The sequence below is a fragment of the Orbicella faveolata genome, unplaced genomic scaffold, assembly GCF_042242905.1.
Source record: "Orbicella faveolata isolate gen_17 unplaced genomic scaffold, um_ofav_v1 contig_47, whole genome shotgun sequence".
In the NCBI taxonomy this organism is placed as follows: domain Eukaryota; kingdom Metazoa; phylum Cnidaria; class Anthozoa; order Scleractinia; family Merulinidae; genus Orbicella; species Orbicella faveolata.
Window position 1 is genome coordinate 1537582 of NW_028301577.1, and position 22989 is coordinate 1560570.

Below are 22989 nucleotides of genomic sequence, written 5' to 3' on the forward strand. Positions count from 1 at the left end.
CGGTGCGTTCCCTTACAAACCGTTATATTTACGCTGTTATGCAATGTCATGTAATAATGTTCACGGCACCCAGGTAGCTCGGGATACCTGTGCCAATACTTGAGAGCCAAAACATATCTTGTAATAGAATAGACCAATTTCGATGTTAATATATCGAAGTTGGTCTATTGAGCCTAAGTAAAGTACAAGCACATGGCAAATTATAGCCTATGTGAAGCCGCACCCACCCCCGAGGAAAAACGGAAGGACTAAAAGACGTAGGCTAGGCAAATTACAGTGGTATCGAACTCTAGTAGTCTGTGAAGCGACACGCAAATAAGAGAGGAATCCATGCAGACCGTCGTGTAACGCCTGTCAGCCCCAACTTTACGCTTATTTTAATTTATGCAAAATAATCCAAAACACGATTAGCCACGCCGCTACGCAGACGTCCCTCTCCCCGAATTTCGCGATAAGGGGTAGATGTACACAGCCTATCCCACCCCTTACCCTCAGCGTTCACAAACTTAGAAGACCTTGGAAGATTGGGCTGCATAACTTGGCTGCAACTGGCTTATGGTGGGCTTATCTTTATAAAGATAAGGTTTTCGACCCTGAGCGCCCCTATACCACCTGGGCTAACATCAGCAGTTAGTAAGGATGTTACTTAGCTAGTTAGTTAGTTAGATTGTTATTTAGCTAATTAGTTAGGTAGTTAGTAGATAGTTAATAAATTGCTTGTTAAATGATTAAGCTTTTATATATTCATACATTTTTGCGTTCGACGAAGTGGAATGCAAACCTAATTTTGACCAGTGGCTTTCCACAGTTGGTTGCCCTGTGCACGGTTATGCATCAATCAATTCCAGCAGTGCCCATTCCCCCCCCCCCCCGGGTAACCGCGGGGCATTTGCTCACGTTGTCAGTCCCGGGGGTGGGGCATCTGCAATTTTATCGCGGCCCCGGGGCTGGGCATTTGCGTACCCCGGGGCGACCCCCGGGCACTTGACACACGTGTTTTCGAAAGTGCCATGGATGAGTTCATCGGGAAAGACGAGGCGTTTGTCGAACAATGACTTGTCCGTCAGGGACTAGAGAAACTTGCAGGTGTTTTAAAGGTGTGTTTTCTCAATTTTAGATATTTCTTCATTACTTGTAAGCATATAAATATTAGCAACAAGGTGAACTATATTTTGTTTATCACAAAACAATCACTGACATGAACACGACTATTTTGCATTTCGCATTCAAAACTAGCCTAGCATTTTTTAAATTCATGAAACTGGAGTTAAAATACTTAAGGTTTGCGAATTCAAATAATGCGATCCTCAAGACACATCTTGAGAGCTTAAAATGCAATGCATCATCATTTAAAATGTCTTAATTCTTCACAGAAAAAGTAGCCTGTGAAAACAGGCACCAATCATCGCTCGCGGCTGGAGGCACGTCCGCCGCGATCCCAGCTATCCTCTAGCAAACTGTTAAAAACAAATATAAAGAAATAAATATAATCAGAATCAACTAACACGTACTGTTGTCCTTGAAGTCTTACCGTTGCATTGTAATACTGAACAGTTGAACGTTTTATTCACTGATTAATAAGAAAACTGCAGAGGTGTTGGAAGGCGACGATCCCGGGGGCGGGGCATTTGCCCTCTTTCTTCGTCCCCACCCCGGGGCATTTAGACAGCGGGAAATTTGCTCATTTATTTAAAAAAAGATGCTAATGCCCGGGGGTTTGCCCGGGGTTGGGGGTTGGGGGGGGATGAGCACTGCTGGAATTGACTGACGCATTATAGGCCGAAAAAACCATATTCCTGTAAGGACACCAAAATGGCCACCCGGCTTGATTTTTGCAGGGGCACTGGTACCGTTTAATGCAGACTTGTGATAAGACATGCGGCGAACATGTGAGTTTGTGAGCAGGCCATGTGAGCTCGTCTTTCCGATGGATCTTTCTTTGACTTCTTTCCATTCAGTCGCCGTACGCTTCGCTATTATGTGCTCTCAGCGTTAGATTTTGGCGAATGTTTAACGCTTCGACAGTAGCATTTATCGACATCTGAGGGAATTTTCCTTGTTTATTAACACGACCTGGCTTTGGGATGATAACCGTGAACAGCTACATTTTGATTGCATTTGTTGATTAGGCCATCCCCTTTTTTTCTCTGTTTAGCGTCGTCCCACCAACCCAGATTTTCGCGTTTTCAAAAAAAAAAAGTTACGTAGAAGGCAATGAAGGCAATGACACATTATTTCAAACAATTGCCACTTTAATCTGAAACATAAGCAATTTTTTGCCTTACAGATTTTTAGTTTTTCCCTGTTCTCGTTTGATTTTAACAACGACGTCGACTCTTTCCTTCCTCCATTGCCGCGATGTTGACTTTGTAACCACACCTTGTTGTTTCCAGGCTCCACGGATGTTATGCTGAGGTACCGGGCCTCCTAGCTCCAGACTCCTTTTCCAATTTTATTTATTTTTTTCTTTTTCTTTTCCGACCGACCGACCCAAAATCAGAAAACGCATTCGACAATAAACGAAAAAAAAAAGGGGATGGCCTTAGTTCCAGTCGTGACAGATAGCTCAGTCTTTATCCGGTGGAAATTTTATTGTTTGGGATCGGTGGAAAAGTACTCAGAAGGCAAGATCCATAAGACTACATTATTCATCAGGGGAAATACTCGATTTAGTCGCACGGAGTTTGTTTACGATAAACGACCAGGCGAAACGAACACTCGATTGCAATAGAATAATGTACGTGATTTAAATATCCTATGAAACTTGAGAGTCTACAGAAACTGGCGGCGTCATGCAACGTATAAACAAATCGTGACCTCTTCACTAGCATGGACTTTGACAATATGCATATATGTATCTGACTGTAAAACCTCGGTTGCTGCGGAAAAAATTTGATTTTACCAATAGACAAAGGTTGAAAGTCAGCTAGTGAAATCATTTATTTACGGTATATATATATTAAAGTGTGGTTATTACAATTATTATTATTATTATTATTATTATTATTATTATTATTATTTTGTAATATCGTTTATGATTTTTTTTTCTTTGTTATATAATCGCAGTGAAAATTGAATAAAAGGTACTGTGTTCACTGTGCATGTGACTGTCACTGTAAAGTACCGCAGGCCTGGCTGCGAGGCAGAGATCCGAAACCGTGACAACATATCCGCCAAGGGTCGGTCCTTGTGGAAGACCGACAAAGACGAATGAAATAACAAGTAAGTGGGATGTTCTGAGCTTTTATTTTAAGAAGGTCCAACTGTTGTTCGTGAGCACACAACTTGCGGGACCAGAACGAGCAATCGTAGTTATTTTCGTGCTCTTACCAGCTTTGTTTGTTCAACGTTTTACTTCGTTTTATATCTTTTATCACGAGTGCCACGTAAGCTGGTCCGATCTACTTAGCTTGAGTTGTTTGTTGTTCGAAGAAAGAAACGGTCGTTAGATTTCACGTGTAAACAAAAATACGGTAACTGGTTTCTACTACTGGAAGCAGAAAGTCAATCAGCCGGCAACATAAGCTCATTTAAAAGCCCTTATCTTGATCGAGCTAATTACCCGGGGGGGAGGAGGGTTACTTTGGGCATTTCTGGGTGGGGATGTGCCGCTGGGACACTGGAACCCTTAGCCTATACCAGAGCTGGTTCAGCTGAATTTTGCTACCCTATACTAGAGTAAACTCCCCAAATGCCCCCATCTATTGACACTGTTGAGACTGATTTGCATAAAGTTAAACTTGCCGATTTGATTTTTTGATATTTTTGAGTGGCAATTTCTGGTTTCCTTAGTCTAGATAATATCTTCAACCAACTAGTCAATTTTGTGAAAAATTATACCCTATTCTAGACCCAAACGCTCTGATTTATATACCCTATCCTAGAGTAAACTGCTTGAAAACCATACCCTTCACAGCGGCACATACCTATATAGCCTATATATGGCAGTGCCCCCTCCCCTGGGTAATCAATAAGAATCAAATATATTAGTCACAAGATTTGGACCACTGATCAATTTGTAATTGCTTATTTATGTGAGGCTGAAGGATCAATGTTACTTTCCCCAGGAAACGCAGTTAGGAAGAGACTCTTTATTTTGTTTTATTCTTGAAGTAAGTGGTCAGGAAGTGCAAGGTGCAGCAAAATACAGAAATTGCCCCAAGCTCTTAATGCACTGGAATTAAATTAACCTTTAAAGCTTTAAATTATAGCACTCCAGTCAGTAATAATAATATCAATCTGGTTAGCCTAAAAAGCACACCAGTTAGCCTGAGTAACACTGACTCGAGAATTGTGTGCATTAGATTCTTAAAAGATCATTCAGAAGATTGGCAGCAAGTTCTCTGATGGTGAAGTGGTCATTTGACTAACTCATGACCCTTGTTTCCCGGATTCAACTCTACCTATGGACTTATTAACATGATCAACTTTCGATTTCACTGTTTGAAAATAATCTATATACATGTGACATGCATGTGACATTCAAAATTCCTGAAGACCCAGAGGCAGGTAGTGGGAGTGAGGTAAAACTGCCATGAAATGCCTGACTTTCTATTTCTTTCCTTATGTTTTGTCTTCCCCTTGCTCTGTGCTTTGGTTCAGAGAGTGGGTACACAGCTGGCTAGAGAAAAAGGAAATATTATGTTGTTTTTCTGGTTTCACTCTTGCCTGTCCTCTTACTGCAGGTTTTAAGACAACAGGACAACAGGAACAATGATAGAAAAGTGCATTCTTGTGACTGGTGGTGCAGGGTACATTGGATCACACACTGTTGTGGAGCTCATCAATGCTGGATATGATGTTGTTATAATTGACAACTTTGTGAATGCATTTACTGGTCAGTCCTTGCTGTCTAATTTTTGTCATTTTTAAAATTCCAAAAGTAACAACATCCAAAGTAGTGATTTAATTTAACCATTGACACCAAAAAGTAACAATGCTGCAGAAATATAGGTCGATGAAAGTATTAAATGGTAAAATATGAACTTTATAGTATGTGCACATACCACTACATTTTAAGCTCAAGTTTAAAGTTGCTGACTTAAATGAGATCAAAAAAGAAATGCTGCCAGTTTTGGGTGTGTTTAAAACACAAAATGGCAAAACGACACTACAGTTAGCCTAAATAGTACCCTGGTTGGCCTAGATAGTGTTCAGGTTAACCAAATTATCACTGACTCAACAGTGGTGAGCTCTCAATAATAGTAAGGGTTTTTCCTTACAGACACCCGTGTCCCACACTGACTCTTACTCGTAGTGCCATTTCATGTTTTAAACATGCCTACCAGTTTTACTGAGTGGCCATTAGTTATTATTATTATATGGCTAGCTCCATGAGCGGGCAAGGTGAATCAAATCCTGCACTGTGATTGGCTACCCAAATGGACAAGATGGAGCTATCTTGCCCGCTTGGGACTACCCGCTGTGTCACGCAAGAAAAATTTCCCCAAAAGCCATATAATAAATCCTTTATTGACCAAGCTTGTTTGGTCAAGATGGCTGGATATTGGCCTTGTTCTTTTTTTGCGAGTTTATGGACCTTGACTCCGTCTCGGTCCATAAACACGCCAAAAAAGAACTTGGCCAATATCCAGCCATCTTGACCCCACACTTGGTCAATAACCCATACATGTACGTGTTTGAAATATAATAGAGCTAGATTTTGCTAATCCTTGTATTTCCAGCAGCCTCAATATTCAGTTGAACAATTGAAAAAAAAAATTGAACTGATCTGTCGGGTACCACCGCAATATTGATTAATCTAGACTTGTTATCTTGAATAGAGAGCTTAAAGAGAGTGGAGGAGATTACTGGAAAAAAGCTCGTTTATTATTCTGTTGATTTATTGGACAGAGATGCCTTAAAGGATGTCTTCAGTAAAGTAAGCTACTTTACATAGTTAACCCTTTTATTACAGTGAGGACACTTAAACCATGAACACTTTTTTTTATGTGCTTTTTGGGGATTTATAGAATGAAGACTTGTCATATAATGTTGAAGATTAGCATTTTGACAGTGTAAAAATGCTAAATTATCTTGTTGCATTACATGAAGAGCCCTCATTCCACAGTCACAAAAATTGTACAAAGAATGTCTTGAAAGTGTTTACAGCCAGAGTGTCCTCACTGTAAAATATATGACTATTGACATTAGTTTCACAATAAGTTGATGTTTAGACTTAAATATGTCTCAACAAAATATGAACCATGGCTTGACCAAACTGGTCTGAAATGTTGCTGAAGCGCACCAAAAAGGTGCTGTTGGGTGGTGCTGTGGTCTCATGGTTAGTGGGCTTGTCTCTGGATTGAGCGGTCCAGGTTTGAGCCCTGGTCAGTATCATTGTGTTGTGTTCTTGGGCAAGACATGTTAATCTCACAGTGCCTCTCTCTGCTCAGGTGTATAAATGGGTATGGGCAAACTTAATGCTGGGGGGTAACCCTGCGTTGGACTAGCATCCCATCCTGGTGGGAATAAATACTCCTAGTCACTTAATGCTACAGAAACCAGGTTAAGCTCTGGCCTGATGGGCCACTTGGCTCGTATGCAGACTTTACCTGGGATTTTATGAAATTAATGCAGTGCCAGATAATTGCACATCAGTGGTTGTATTAGTTTTAGATTACTTTTATGAGTTTAAGCCCATTACACTGCAGCTACTCGGACTCAACAAGAGTTAGCCAGTTGGAGCAATTGAATGACAATCAGATCAAAAACTTTATGGTACATTGCAGATCATACTTTTGACCATCAATAGTGATAAAATTTTTGGGTTTCCTTTTTAGCACGAATTTTATGCAGTTGTTCACCTTGCTGCCCTAAAGGCAGTTGGGGAGTCTGTTGCAATGCCACTGCAGTATTACCACAACAATATTACAGGTTCCATTAATTTACTACAGGTAAGCAGGACAACAATTATTACAAAAATAGTTACCAGTAAGGCTGTTAATTGCTTTTCTTTGGGGCTGTCATTTCTTCCAGTCATATGCCACTTAATATTTTTCTTAACATGAAAAGAGTGGACGAAATCAAAATAGGCCCTTTGCACGATCCGGTCACATGGTACAAAATCACACATGCTGGTGAGCAAGTTGTGCAGTGGGACTTCCAAAACAATGCCACTCGTACCAGTCCACCTGGACCTGCCTTTGTTTTGGAAGTCCCACTGCAGAACTTGCTCACCAGCATGTGTGATTTTGTACCATGTGACCAGATCCTGCAAAGGGCCTATTGTCCCGCATACAGAGTTTTTAAAGTTTTTACTGTAATTAGACAAGTACCATCTCATACCTGAAACACCAGAAAAAACTGGAAGTGGGGTGGGGGGTTGTCATTATCCTAATTTTGGAGGTAAAGCATTGCTTTGGTCAGGTTTTTATTGATATCTGCTTTATTGAGCTGTTCATGAAAAATAAAATGGAGGTCTCTAGATAACATGGTTGAGTAGGCCTACGTAATGGCATTTTCCTCAGTGATATCATTGTTTTACATAGATGTCACCTCGTGTAAAGTTCATCAGAATTACTGTCAGTAGCTGATTACATGTGAAGAGGAAAAGTGAAGGAATGAAAACATCCAGTTTTTTGCTAAAACAGAGAGAAGCAATAAAGGAACTGATTGACAAAAAGAAAAAGGGAGTTCACTGACTGTTTAATAGTAAGAGTAAACTGCTAAGGCCAAATTAAATTAATGTAGCCAGCTCTTATCATGCACTTGATTATTTTTTTTTTTGTAAGGCATGCACTTGATGGATAATGTGACATGATATAATTATTGTGACATGGGTTATATGTGCAACAAGGATACACCGAACCAAATAGTTTCAATTATGTCCTTGAGTCTTAAATGTTTATTTATCTTTACAGCAATGAGGTGCAGCACCAATTGGCTTAAAAGTCCTAAGTATCTAATGTTTATAAATCTTCTCCTTACTTTGCAGTGCATGAAGGAACATGGTGTTTGGAATTTTGTCTTCTCTTCTTCAGCTACAGTTTATGGCTTGCCAAACTGCCTCCCTATTAGTGAGGATCACCCAGTGGGCAATGGTATAACAAACCCTTATGGAAGATCAAAGTTCTTTATTGAACAAATAGTACAAGATTTGTGCAAAGCAGAAAAGGTATAAATTATTTAATACCCACTTTAATAACAGCAGTGTGTTATCTGAAATAATTTCTTCATGATGATCCTTACCATATCATAGATACTTCAATGACAAGGTGTTTGAATAACATTTCTTGATGCTTTCTACTTGATTTGACTAATCAGTCTAAGTGGAGTTACAGAGTAACTTTATGGGAACAGTTTATGCATAAATGAAATTGTGCTATTTTCCAGATGCACATGTACTCATTCATGATAATGCAATTTTTAAAATGGAAGACTCGCCGAGTTCAGAGGTCTCTCTTTGTTTTGTATTGTTTATTTTTCTTTCCAAGGCGAATTTCCAGATGCGATTTAAACACTACATGTATTAGTACTGTTCATTTCACTAGTTAATCATATATCAACTTTAAAGTCTTTTATTTTTGTAATGAGTGCCATGTAGCCTTATTGCGATTAGTATTCATCATACTTCTAAAATCAGAATATTTTTTCATGCTGTTCTCGTAACTCTGTCAACATTCAGGTGACAATTTTTGCTTCCCCCTTGTTAACAGAATATGAAGGTTGTGATGTTAAGATACTTTAATCCTGTTGGAGCTCACAAATCAGGCAGAATTGGTGAAGACCCTCAGGTAAAAAAAAAAAAAGCTGCTTCATATTTATTAGGGTTTGGCAGGGGTTTCATTAAGGGCCAGGCACCAGGCAAATTGACCTGCTGTGAGCAACAATTTTGCATGGCTGGTTTGACCCTTCTGGCAGAAAGTTTATCTTACAAAGAAATTCAGTTCTAATAGTTTTGCCCATCTGTGAACACCAGTTTCCCTCCAGCTGTCTCCTGCTGAAAACGTCAATGAAACCCCTGTTTGGTGGTTTGAGAGTCGATTAACTCTAATCCACGATTGACTTGAGTTTTAATTATCCTTTCATAAAGTGTTTTTTGTTGTTTTAAATTTTTTGTGGGGTTTGCGATAAGTAATCATCAAAACTGGTGGACAGAAAATTTTAACAGGTAATGGCACCTAAAAGTTATATAATTGAAATGAAAATTCACATCTATGCTGCACTATTTGAAAAACTGCCCAGGCCAGGTTGATTAAAACACAAATGAATGGGTCAGTCCACAAAGCTGTGAATTGTCTCACATCACAACATGTTGAACACTGGACTCACTCTACAAAAATAAGTTTCCTGCCTTGACCATCTTGTCTAGTCTGGTTGTAACTGTAAGAGGCCCAGGTGAGAATATCAAGTAAGACAAGAAATTTACTTTTGCAGATTATCTTTATTTAGGTTGGGCTATATGTTTCCTTTTCTTCCAGACCAGCTCAAAGAAAGCCATAATTATGTTGAGCTTGCTTGAATGTGTGCAAGCTATGGCTGATTTCTATAGTTTCATGTACATGGATCGCAAATCAACATATTTTTTGTAACCTACAGTACATTTAATAGTTTGTGTTTTAGTTTATGTACAGACTCTGATCATGTTTACTTTTGTGTAACTATTTTGTCTAAGGGTTGACTGTTTGGAATTTTAGGGTATTCCTAATAATTTAATGCCATATATACTTCAAGTAGCGGTGGGCAGAAGACCTCATCTGAATGTGTTTGGTGATGATTACAACACTTCTGATGGAACAGGTAATTACTTTCTGATGTACATTACTTCTTATCAGTTATTTGGATTACCTGATGTTAGTCTCATGTATTTATCTCTTTCACTTAAATTCAGAAACAAATTTAAAGTTCAGTGGAAACCTGACTTCTTGAACCTGCAATTTTTTGAACCTCATGACAACTCAGACAAAATGTTGTTTCCTTCCTCTCAGTCAAACATTGTAAATTTTATCATTAGTTCTCAAACTACCCAATTTTCAAACCATTCATCATTTTCCTTGGAGCTTAAACTGTATTCCCCTGTATGACATTTACTTATTTATAAAACACTTTCTGTTCACTTAATTTATTAATTAATGAATTAATTTGGTAATCTTATTGTACCTCTCCACCTGACAGATACTGATGGAATTTAAACAGTTGAATTTAAACCTTATTTGAACAGAAGCTTAAGTTTTTATTAATAAATAATCCATTGCAAAATGGTTAAGAAATTTTTTACTCTGCAGGTGTGCGAGACTATATCCATGTGGTGGACTTAGCTGCCGGACATGTTGTCGCACTTAAAAAATTTGATGAAAATTGTGGTTGTCAGGTACATGTACAGAAGTGCCATATTTATTTACACCAGTCTGTTCTACACATTCAGAGCTCTAAATCACAATCATTATTCAATAATGATTCAGTCAAGCTTATGTCCTTATAGTTTTGTCATGAATTTTGATATCAAGTGAAAAAGATTTGTCATCATGATACAGTCATGTTGTGTTTTTTGTGTTTGTTGGATGTGCTGATTTTGGATGAAAATTCTTCAGGCAAAGATGTCAGTGTAACCTACCTACATTATACTGCCTATTATTTATTTCACGCATTTTGATCTTTTGTTATGCAAATACAGTGTGTATGTCCAATTGTTTGTTTGCAAAAAATAATAATATACAGTTGTGTACTCTGTCCAGATCTACAACCTTGGTACAGGAAGAGGATATTCTGTACTTGAAATGGTAAAAGCTGTTGAAAAGGCATCAGGAAAACCAGTAAGTGTTTGAACTGTTTTGTTCTTGAAATGGGAGGCATATTTATTTCCACTCTCTGTAATAAAAAAATGGCACACGAGGTGATAGCTGAGCATGTCACTGATGTTCTTACCACATTTTGATGTCTTCTGTCATTTATTGCTGAACAGATACATGATCGGGCATGGCAACGCAGAATATAATAAAGAAACAAAAACAAATGTTATTGACGTCATCTGTGCGTCTGTCCTCCAATTGAACCTAAGTAAGAACCAATCAAATTTCAAGAATAATTTAACTTATTATATAATATACAAATTTTGCTACAAAACGTCCCGCCTTTGTAACTGAGCTTTCTGAAAGCTATGTGTATTTGATAATTTTGAAAAGAAGAGGGGAATGACTGGGCTGTTTTTAATGCTGTTGGCAGATTTTAGCAATTTTGTTTTGTTGTGTGAAATAAACATAACCATCAATTCTGAAAACTTGAAATTTTTGATAGTTGAAATAGTCTTTCTTCTGTAACGTTACCCAAGTACTTGACTCATTTGGAAAATGAGTGAAGTTCTGATTAAAAACAAAGCCATTAGGTTGTGGTAGGAAAGAAAAGGGTATGGAGAGGGTGGTTATAATTTACGTCAGTGTTTATTCGTGTTTTTAAGTTTCTAGTTTTAATTAGTCATGTGCAAATGACTACAACCACAAACCCAGTCAAGTAATTTAGTTATTGTTATGTTCATGGTGTAGGTGCCATACAAGATTGCTCCACGCCGTGAAGGTGATGTAGGTGCAGTGTACTCTGATGCTTCCTTTGCTGAGAAAGAACTTGGCTGGAAAGCAACTCGAGGACTGGAGGAAATGTGTAAGTAGTGACTGTGATTCAGAGCTGGTACTTGAAGACTTGTCCTATTTCTTTAGTATTTTTATGTTATTACCTTGCCAACAAGTTTCAAGATAAAGAAAATTGCTTCCAGTGGCTTGATGTGCTTTGACTGGTAACAAACTCTTTATTTCAAATCCTTACTTAGGTGAAGATGCGTGGAGATGGCAGTTACAGAACCCTCAGGGATTCAATACAGAAAACAAATAAGCAAATTAACTTAAGTTAGTAATATCAGAAGCACAGGGTTATATGTTTCTGTTAATATTCATAGTGGGCATTATGGTAGAAGAGTTGAAATACCTCACCTCCTATGTCAGGTCCCTTTTTAGGTGGCCAACAATATTTTCCAGATCTTTCTGTTACTTATACTTTGATGGATCAATGCTACATTCTGAGGGGGTTCAGAGCCACCTTAAATGCTTGAAAATTTGAGGTGGCTCTGAATCCCCTTCTCAGAATTATTTTAAACTTCGCAAAATGTTGCATCTTATCAAGCTTACCAAAAATTTGATGATACATGGGGGTCACTGAGTTATGGAGTTATATAAGCACTTAAATGTGAAATTAAGGGTTCTTTTAATGAGTTGTACTGTTGCTGCTAGAATCTTTTATGCTAGAAAGATTACCATTATTAGTTCACCAATGTCTGGGCATTTATTTGATATCATTATTCTAGCATTACTGATAAACAGTTGCAGCACTGATCCATCAAAGTACATGCATAGCTGTTGGAAAAGTGTGGGGAACTGTTGCCAGCCACCTTAACATGGCTGACCAGGCCTCAAAGGAAACGTTTTATAAGAAATCAGCTTATTAGCTTTTGTCCTTATTGCAAGTTTAATTGCCATTCCAGTGGCTGAACTGTCAATTCAGATGATAAGCCAGTACCTGTAGTTGTTGCAGTCATTGTGCCCTCTCTGACCCTCAGTCACTTTACCTCAGTTGAAAGGAAAGATGCAGATTTTTGCCTGTTGTTTCACTCCACAAGAAATATTGTTGGCAGTGTGAAACAACAGGTGAGATCCACCTGAATTGGTGCTTTTCCTCTGCTTTGAATAATTATATTTTCTACAGCCAGTTTACTTTCTCCTTAACATCAGCCCTTGCTTCTTCCACATGCTTTTTATCCTGGCACAACACACAAATTTATGCTTTTTTCATGATCCCAAAACAAAGTTCTTTTTAATTAGCCTGCAGGGGAGGTAGATAAATGGGTTGAAGACTTACTATAACCTGAGCAGGGCCACCTCTAATTTATTATATATTTGTAATTTAGTGGAGTGAATCTGTAATAAATAAATATAATTAACAAGGTGGCCTTGAGCTTGCCCAGGTCATAGTTCAGTCACTTGTTTTGTAGGTGACTAATCCCATAGTTCCACTGGACAACATTGCTGAAAAGAGTGGCACACACTGACAGGGAGAATAGGGTGGAATGCTGATTTGACGGGTGTGACAGGAAGCCCCTGGTGGTCACTATCTTATCAATGAGAGCAGAAAAAGATGGGAGGGAGGCTGAGGGGTGGATTGTGTGAGGAGAGGGGTTGGCACCTGAAAAGCTAAGGGGAGGGGTGGATTAGGAGGTTGGCAATTTTCATGCCATTAAAAATAATCCATACAACTACTACAGCAATCACTATCCAACTGTAGTTAGCACACACTTTTATTCCAAGTCTATTATACGTAAACTCTAGGCAATTCAATGTTTTAAAGACCAAATTGACCAAACATCGAAATGACACTTGCTCACTGATATTTTTGTTGTAGACTTGGTCAGTTGAGCTACCTTCCTGCCTTGCTTTGGAATAGGCCATGTTCAACATATCAATAATTAATTTAAAATGGCTCTGAGGCTTTCAGGACAAACTTCTATATTTGGTGGTATTCTTTCTTTGTATCAAAGCCACTTGGGCAATGAAAGACAAAGGAAACTTAACAAATTTGTAATTTTGTCCATGTTAGAGTATTGATATACATGGCCTATTCTTTGAGAGTTCACTATTCTTGATGGCCTTGAGTGGTGTGAAGTATACCTGCGGCTGTATAGATCTTTAAGAGCTTAAGATTAGTTTGACAGAACAAGCTATTTCCATATAGGACAAGAAGAGAAACATTCATTCTGATTTCTCAGTCCTCGCAAAGGAAAATTGTTGGTCTTCAGGTTACTGAGATCATATTTTCTTGTTATTTATTATGATACAAAAATACTAAATGATAGAAACTTAAGAGTCGATCAGTTCACTTTAAACCTGACAGCAATTACTGTTTTCTTAATGTTCTGGCACTTGATTAAAAGAAACTATTTCAATAAAAAAAATTTCACTCAAGCCATTAAGTCTGTTCAGTGAATGATTTAGCTGATCGCACTCAAAAGCATGAGTAACACTAAGATTACACTAATACTCTTCCTGTTCATCATCATAACCAAACTCATCTACATCATTTCCAACTTCCTCTGGTGGAGCAAAACCCTCCTGCAAACACAACAATAGTGTCTGCTTAATGATTTAACACATACACGAGCAGTAGTCCTCCAAAACATCTACATTTACTGGTCCAGATCATTACAGAGTGATTTGGATTACAGGGGAGATTGATTTAGAGTGTTCTGGGAATGGAACTGTAATGAGATGTCGACTTTTCCATTTCCACTTGCTCATGAAAGAGTGGGCAACAAGGATAAATCTACGTAATTCTGGGGTTGTAGCAGCTTTGCTGAGAATGTCAAGTTCTGCACGACACAGATGCACAGTGCACCAAGTAGAAAAATTTTAAAACCTGAAAAAACAATATTCCCTGACAAATGGGACACTCTAGCCACCTGCTCTCCCCCTAAATTTGTAACTTATGATAACTTATGTCTGTTGTCCATTTTAGAGAGGGTCCGTATTATAGAGGTTTGTTTTTAGAGGAACTGTATGAGAATTTTGTCGGTACATAGGAAACTGAATTAGAGAGGTGTTCGTATGGAGAGGTTCAACTGTATAATTTAGTTAAAACTCAAGCCACCTACACTCACCTCAGTTGCATAAAGAATTGCTTTGATCTTGTCAATAACACTGCCAGCAGGAGCATCCTCCTCTTCCTGGCACTGAACTTCAATGTCTCGTAATTTACCAAAGTAAAAATCTCTTTCCTTTTCTAATCCTTCCACTGTCAACTGCAGTGCAGTAAGCTATAAAACATAAAATCACGTAATAAAAATAATAGCCCCATACAGTTGTCAGTCAATATGACCCATCAACTAAACTTAAGTTCCTGGGAAGGGGGCACTCCCATATGAAAAGAACGGGGGTGCTCATCATACCTTTTACGGGTTAAAAAAGTGGTTTTGGTAGCTCTTAAGAGTGTCCAGCCTCAAAAGATCCATAGCAGGAGCTTTTGTGGTACATTTAAGGACATTGAGGTAAAAAATTTGACAGGATATAATGTATTGTTTTAGAATTGGTACCTCTTAGGAATGATAAAATGTCAAGCCATGCCCACAGGGCAGGATCTTATTAACTCTAGAGGGTTCTTTTCAAAATTTCCAACGAGCACCCCTGTCCTCCAGAAGTTTGATCATTTGGGTGAGGCTAGTTCTGAAAAGAACTGTGACTGATGTTTCAACAAACTGAGTGGAAGTCATCTTCAGAGTAAACTGAAAAGTATTTGTTAGTCTGGTCCATTAAAGCTGATTGGCAAGTTAAACCATGTGTGGTATTGGCTGTAAGACCTGAGTGTGTAAAGTTTGTCCACAGTCATTGGTCAGTTCCTGTAAGTTTTGCTACACGTATTGTTAATCAAATAAGTCACGGTGACTCTGATTGAGGCTTGTCCATCAGTTTTAATAAGTCATTAGAACAAACACTCTTAGCAGATGTCAATAACTACCAGCACCTTACAAACGACTTATTCACAAAACAAAGCCAACCCATGGAAGTTCCACAGAACCACTTTATTTGACTGAAAATACAGACAGATGTTGACCAGCAAGACAAGAGTTTGACCAGTCGGATCCCTGTTCATGCCCCAAATTGTCCAATGACTGGCCTTGGTTTCCAGCCCTGCTATCAGTGCTGGCAGTCATCTTTGGTTTCTGTAGTAGGACCGGACTAGGAGTATTGCTACTCCCCACCCCTGATGAATGGGACACTACACCATCCTGGGTTACCCCTGGCCATTTGTAATGCTGGACACACAATTTGCTGATACTAAATTGTAGTTTTATACTGCTGGGTTGAAAAAGGAAAAATATCATTGGCCAGGGATTGAATGTAACCACTTCTTCAAGCCTCTCACCATCAAGGTGTGCCCACATTCAGAATGCCTTTCTGGTTCTGAGAATTTGTAGGGCATCATGACCATTTACCCTTAATAAGTTGTAATTTTTCAAAAAATGACACTTCTCCAGTTTTCTATCTCATCAGTTTTCCATTTGTCCTATCTTTTGAATTTTAATATATCCATTTTAAGTTTCATGCATCTACTGAGGAGAACAATATATTTCTTACTGTTCAGCCTAAACATTTACCCATGGGAGGGGCGGTGGTTTCATGGTTAGTGCACCCGTTTTCAGATCTGTCAGTCTGAGCCCTGGCTGGGGACTTTTCATTGTGTTCTTAGACAAGACACTTACTCTCATGGTGCCTCTCTCCACTCGGGTGTATAAATGGATACAAGCGAACATAATGCTACAACCTTGGTCACAAGGGTTGGAAAAAAATCATTCTATACACATTTTGTCTCTCCCCACCCCTGAGCAATGTTGACAAAACACTTTCATCTAACACAAGTTTGCATTTTACCATTTTCCAACATTGAATGGGGGAATGGGGTTGTTGACACTCATTCTGTAGGTATTACGATTATGATTCCATGATTTTGGCATTTTCCAACACAATTTGTCCATGATTGTAGGTTAACCCTGTGATGGACTAGCATCCCATCATGGGGGAAGTAAAAACACACTCTTAGTCACTTCATGCTACAGAAACAGGGATAAGCTCTGACCAACGGGCCACTTGATTTGTATGCAGACTTAACTTTTTACCTCAACCTAAACATTTACCCTGGTTAATATTGTTCACTGACTTTCACTGAGTGTTGCCATATATATGAGAAATTAGATGGTCCTCAATAATTGAGAATGAAGGGATTTAGAACATTTGAAAAACAAACAACTCAACAAACCTCATTAGTAAGTTCTTGTATTTGAGCCTCACTCTTTGCCAGAGCAGCAGAGGCCCCACCAGCTCCTCCCGTGGGACGAGAAGGCTGCTGAGCTGGTCTACCTGGCCCTGGTGCTCCACCTCTGCCACCAAGCCTGGTTGGACCACTTGCTGCAGGTTTGGATGCATATGTTCCTTTTGCAGGTGCAGGGTTTTTAGCTGTGCACAGAAGGAAATTTAAAGGAGCTCAGTCACGGTTTGCACATTTTGAAAAGTTTAGCCTAAATTTTTCAAATTCATCGTTTGCAATCCATGTCAATCTTCGCTATCCTTGACCATCCTTGTTCCTTTATGATTTATTATTATCTCTTTGATGTTTTTCTATCTCAGTAAACTATTATTTTCAGGTTTCCTTCCATTTAAAGGATATTTTGTATGTGGCCAAAAAAAAGACAAAACACCGTGACTGAGTTCCTTTAACCAAGTTGACTTTTTCATTCTAAAACTAAGTTAATAGATATGCCAAGGAGATAATAGACATTTATTTTACTGTCAGAAATATATCTATACAGTCGAACCTCCTGTAAGCGAACACCCAAAATGTCAAGCCTAGATGGTTCCTTAAAGGAGGTGGTCGCTTACAAGAGTTTAGACTATATTAGGTCAAAATTTTGCCTTGTTACAATATGGTAACTACAGAGATTTGCCCCATGCGCCAATGCCGAAGCAATATTCTATTCATGTGAAAAGTCAATTTTGAGAGAAAAATCTGATTCTTCCCAGAGAGAAATTTCCATTTCTTGCACTACCCAGAAGAAATGCGATAATGCTATGTACAACACCTTATAATCAAATTTCCACTCTATTATCTGTCAAGTGGTCACTTTTGGGAGGTTAAAAACAAAAGAAAATTTCAAACTTTTAGCTCTAAAAGTGGTCGCAGTTGCTTACAAGAGGTGGTCACTTACAAGAGGTTCCAAATATAGTGATTTAAGGTTACTTCAAACCTTCACAGGTGTCCTCCAGAGAAAAATTCGTATGCGCGCTGTTTTGAAGGAAACCCCTACAAACTCTATATCAATAGAAAGGTTATAAAATGTAGAATTCAATAAAATTGTATTCTTTTTTGCTGACTGCTTTCTTCAGGGGGTGGAGGCCATTAGCGCCAAAACGACCGCCTGAAATTCAGGCGAATTAATCAGGTATCAAATGTGATTGTTGATGCAAAATAACTATGCAGTGCTAATCACAAAGCATCAATCTCTCAAAGAGTGTCAGCATTTTCTTTCGTTTCTGTTGGTTATCTTTTAATAGATCTGTCAAGTTCCACTATCGAAAAATTCGTGTAACGTGTTGCGTTAGAGACCGCCACAAAAAAAGTATATGAAATAAAAGAATTTGCCGACACATTTTTGTTCCATATCTATCAGTGCATGTTCTGGCCAAATTTCATGGAAAACTGTCGATTCTACATACCCTATTCATTCTTTTAAAGAGGAGGGATTCTCTCGAAAAACGAGTGTAAGTTTTCGCCGTCTAAAGATTTATAAACAGGTCACCCCTTCTCAGAGGGATATGTCAACTCAAAATGCCACCAGCCAATGAAATAACAGAACCCCTAGTGTTCAAAGTATGGAAAGTTGAGCTTCGCAGTAAAGCGATAATGTTTCAGTCACGTTTTAGGCGCAAACGTTTTAGGCCGGTGGTCAACAATAAAGGGAAAAACGGAGAAAAACGATGTGTAACAAAGCAAAAAGAAACTGAGGAGCAATTGCAGAAGCGTGATTACAAAGAGACACTCTTGACGGATATGAAATCTCAAATTGAAAGTATTTGATATAGGATCTCTGGATTAAGCCATTTGCCGCGAAAAGGTCGCTGAGAAATCCATGCCTTTTGGGGATTATGACACCTTGAAGGTTTATCAGCTTTTATTTAAAAAACTCTTTTTCATAATAACTTGCACGTGTTTTAATATTTTATTTTCATTTGTTGCAAAATGTTACCTTGAATAATGAAATTAAATTTGGGTGGAAAAAAGAAAATTTGGAAAAAGTAGCTCCACGAATGTTTGAAGTAACCTTAACTGGGAAACTTTTGGTATTTTGGAAAACTGGTCACTGAGGAGAGGTGGTTAAAAACCGGAGATGTAAATGTATATATTATTTTTTAGTAAAAAGTTATTGAGTGAGTATATAAGGTATTTCAATTTCAATTACTCACCCATTGCTGGCATGGCTCTGGGTGGTCCTGAGCTTTTTCGTGGTAAAGCAATTTGCGGGGTGTCTGTTTTACCATGCCGTGCTTTCACAGGGTCATATTCAGGGTCAGGACCTGAATAGTTTGCATCAAAAAACCTTTTGAACCACTGAACGAACTCAAAGTTATCCTGAAATTTTCCTTTGACCAGCCTTTCAACTGGAATTTGCTGAAAAGTAAGGAAACAAATTATTACCTGTAAACAATGAAATAACATCAATTGTCATTGTTAGTAAATTATATTGATTTCCAGCAGTAACTGATCACTTTATTTTACTGACTGATTATTTGCTTAATGCTCTTTCTTAAAAAAAACAAGGTCTCTCTTTCAATTAAAACAGAGGATGTATTAAGGAGTAGTTGTGAAAGAAAACTTCATTACCCAGGTCTCTACCATTTTAACTTACAAAAGCCATGCATTAAGGTTACCGTATACCTTCAGGGGTGTCTCGCGTCCAGTGATGTAGCGCATCCGGTTTAAGCTGTAGATACCTAAGCCCCTATATCAAATTAAAGCTTATAGAGCTGGCTATCAAACCATACCAAAAATTTTGAGATAAAATGAATTGCCAATTTTTTCACGGTCACCAAATGCAAGCATCCTAATCACCTTTTGGAAGCTACAAGTCAAAGCAAATTTTGTGTTTCGCCAATTTATTTTTTTCCTCGGTTTCAGGACAAAAAGCGCTAAAAAAGAGTGTCTGCGTTTTTCCATATTCAATTGTAGTAAAAAGTTACAGAACATTTTCGAAATAGGATTTAAAAAATGTGAAGTGATCGTACGAAAATCGCTCTCGGAGAAAAAATATTTCGAAATAAACAATTCGCAGACACGTTTTTGTTTTTTATATGTTAATCTAGCTACTGTCCAAATTTGAGGGCAAACAAACAAATTCCATTTGAGTTGTAACTCTTTAAAGTGTCTGCTTCAAGTGAAAAAATTTATCCGAGAAAACAGTGCTAAGAAAAATATCTTGCTTCGCAAACAAACTCCGCCCACAAATGCCTTCAACTGGGTTCTCAGATCACTGAGCCAATCAGCGCTTGGAAAATTTATTACCATTAACTCGCGGTGAAATTTACGCGTGAATCTGCAAAAAAACCTTGCGTTTCGCAATGCACTCAAGGCGGAGAGATGATTTTTCTGCAGCTGGGTTTTTCTTGAAGCTGGTTTGGCAAAATGGGGAAGACGAAAAAGGATACGAACGTTAGAGTAGCTGGGCGACGAGAACAAACAAAAGAAAGCGCGGCAGAGCAAATGTGCATGGATAATATTACAATGGATCTCAATGAGTTGGACAATTCATCGGTATCGAACTCAACAAAAGAGTCACTGTAAACATCGCTGTTATCGCTGTCGAGTTCCCAAATTTTACACAACCTTTCTCTTCTCTTGACTCGATCTTTTTGCCCGCTTGACACGTGCGTAGCTTCATCCGCGAGGCCAACTTTCGCTTCTTCACTCATTGATGTAATTTTATTCATTCTTCACTCTTTTGAACTGGTAAACGGAGTTTTCCGTGGTCCATGTTTACTCATAACTTAATAGAATTACATCTAATACGAAAAATGCTTGGATTAACAATGCTGATTAACCAAGTAGCTAGCCAATTCGTGGTATCCATATCGGTAATATTCCCGCGAAAGTAGTCTCGGTTGATTGCATACATGTTATAGGGCTGTCAATCAAGAGGGAACTTTTACTTCCGGCCATAACGTAAAACATCCATTTCTCCGCCAATATAAGGTTTTTTTCAATTTTGTTTTCAGAAATTAGAGATTACTCTTCGACCATTAGTTTGAACCAAAAATCCAAATTTGAAGAAAATTGCCGATCTGAAGGTATACTGTAACCTTAATAGAGATTCATTCCAATACAAAGTAAGATTTGAGGTAGACATTTCTTCTTCTTAACCATGAAATGTTCTGTTTTGTTTTGTTTTGTTTTGTTTTGTTTTCAGTTTTGCCATTTATAAATATATTTACAAAATATAAATCGATAAAATTGGGTCAAGAAGAGAATGATAAACAAAATGATACTTCATTTTGTATCTTCAATCTATAGTTGATCTTCTGTTAACCAATCTTTGCACAATTTTTGCTTTGTACAATCATATCCTCCAATCAAAAGAACTCTTACTAAGACAAACACTTCACAAAAGACTTTAAAAAAAAGAGTAAGCTTATTTTTCAGCTACTATTGATACAAAGGGAATTCAATTGTGAATAAAACGTCTTTGAAAACAATACTTGCAGCTTCATTTCGTTTTTTATTTCATGTGTAAGACGTTCTTTAATCCAATAAACACTTTACAGGTCTTGAGTTCTTTGATGAAACAGACATCCAGAATCCGGTTTCAAAGTAACGTTACGTCATTTCAGAAAATATCACACGGCACCAATTATTTCGCTTTACTTCAACTTTGTCCATCCCGCTTAGCAGAACATACTTCAAATAGAATCAAGGGGATGCCATAACTCTGAGGAGATAAACACCATATCGAAATCTATAATCAACATCAGTAACAAGAAAACATTTACCCTTACCTTATCTACACCAGCGGCTTTGAATGCCTTTTGCAATATCTTCCAGTTAGTGATGAATTCATGTTCTTGATTCGATGCAAACTTCACTTTGCTCAGGTTTACGCAGTCTAAGAAGAATCATCACAAATACGATTTCAGAAAGATCAAAATCGAAATTTAGTAAAATGAGTAATCCATATTTCATGATATTAACTTTCTATACGAATTCTCAACGAACATTTAATGATTTCAAGGTTCAAATTTTATACACAAGCTTACTAAACTTACCCATGAAAAGCATGTCCATAAACTGACAATAAGCAGCACCTATTAAACAAACACAAGCTATTCAGACGCTTAAGGCTGCGAGTATAAATGACCTCGTGAATTAAGAAGAGCTTGATCATTTTCGAACACAAGCTCTTTCAATCGAACGCTGAAAAGAAAAGTTCCGTACATGAAACCGCCTCAAATGTACACGATTACTAACCCGAACATAACTGTTCAATTTTGGTGTACTTTAGTTGTAGACTATCGTTGATCCACTGTAGCATATCATGTCGACTAAGGTTGTCTGTAGTACAACTGGTGCTATGCACGTTAACCGCCATTTTGGTTGAACCACGAAACTGGTTCGGCATGGGAGGACCGATAGCGCCCAGTGCCCCTCGTGGGATATTCGATGAAGAATACATGATGGGGACCATGAAGGGGCGACATCTAGTAGACGTCACGCAGTGCAGTCTCTTTGACGTCATTTACGTGTCTCATGACTGCATCGTAATTTTTTTGAGGCCTTTTAAAAACGCGATTTTTTAAAAACATAAAGGAGACATGCAGTAGCACCTTTTACGTTTCTTTTTTGTGTTGCTATTTTGAGGTGTTCAGTTACCAACAGCTTTTGCAGCTAAGCACGGAACATTACATAAAAAAAAACATAAATAATAATAACCTTTATCTACCCTCGGCTGTCACGCTGCCTGGATTTTAGGAAGAGAAAATTATCTTTTCAAATTATGTGACAAGTTTTACATTGACAGGCGACACCTCCACCCCCCCCCCCCCCCGCCCCGCTTGGGGGGCTCCTTTTTTAAAAGACTTTAAAATAATTAACAAATTGACGTCAGTTATTTATGCGTCTGTCCTCTTATTGATGATAAATTGCATCATAACATTGTCAAAGTAGCTGTGGAACCACAAGCCGCAGGCGAGTGGTTCCGCAGTAAACTTTGACAATGTTATGACGAAATTTATCAGCAATAAGAGGACAGACGCATAAAAAACTGGCGTCAATTATTTGTTTTTTTACAATAACAAGACCCCAAAATGGTCAAATGCCGAGAATAAATGAGGGGAAAAGATGTTGTAAACTTGCCGTTAACAAAGATAAGTGAATTTTATTCAAAATGACGTGAACATTGTCAATAGCTTTTCTCGC

The 22989-nt window shown here is 38.1% G+C and overlaps 2 protein-coding genes across 3 annotated transcripts; one reads left to right on the forward strand and one right to left on the reverse strand.

Annotated features, from left to right (window-relative positions):
• Positions 1-3103: 3103 nt before the first annotated feature.
• Positions 3104-13943, forward strand: LOC110056450 (UDP-glucose 4-epimerase-like). Of its 2 annotated transcripts, none has more exons than XM_020762934.2 (11): positions 3104-3222; positions 4686-4837; positions 5784-5881; positions 6783-6896; positions 7937-8116; positions 8658-8735; positions 9639-9741; positions 10227-10312; positions 10677-10754; positions 11481-11595; positions 11762-13943. In XM_020762934.2, the coding sequence occupies exons 2-11, from the start codon at positions 4714-4716 to the stop codon at positions 11821-11823; spliced, it is 1038 nt and encodes a 345-aa protein (XP_020618593.2). In that variant the 5' UTR covers positions 3104-3222; positions 4686-4713; the 3' UTR covers positions 11824-13943. The 2 variants fall into 2 exon arrangements, with proteins under 2 accessions (XP_020618593.2, XP_089135677.1); XM_089279551.1 differs by lacking the exon at positions 3104-3222 and adding an exon at positions 4461-4523.
• On the reverse strand, positions 13262-22324 carry LOC110056441 (microtubule-associated protein RP/EB family member 1-like). The gene is made up of 7 exons (XM_020762923.2): positions 22042-22324; positions 21840-21878; positions 21573-21679; positions 18990-19194; positions 16789-16985; positions 14636-14791; positions 13262-14090 (listed from the first exon to the last, which is right to left on the reverse strand). The coding sequence occupies exons 1-7, from the start codon at positions 22307-22309 to the stop codon at positions 14013-14015; spliced, it is 1050 nt and encodes a 349-aa protein (XP_020618582.1). The 5' UTR covers positions 22310-22324; the 3' UTR covers positions 13262-14012.
• Between the last annotated feature and the right edge of the window lie 665 nt (positions 22325-22989).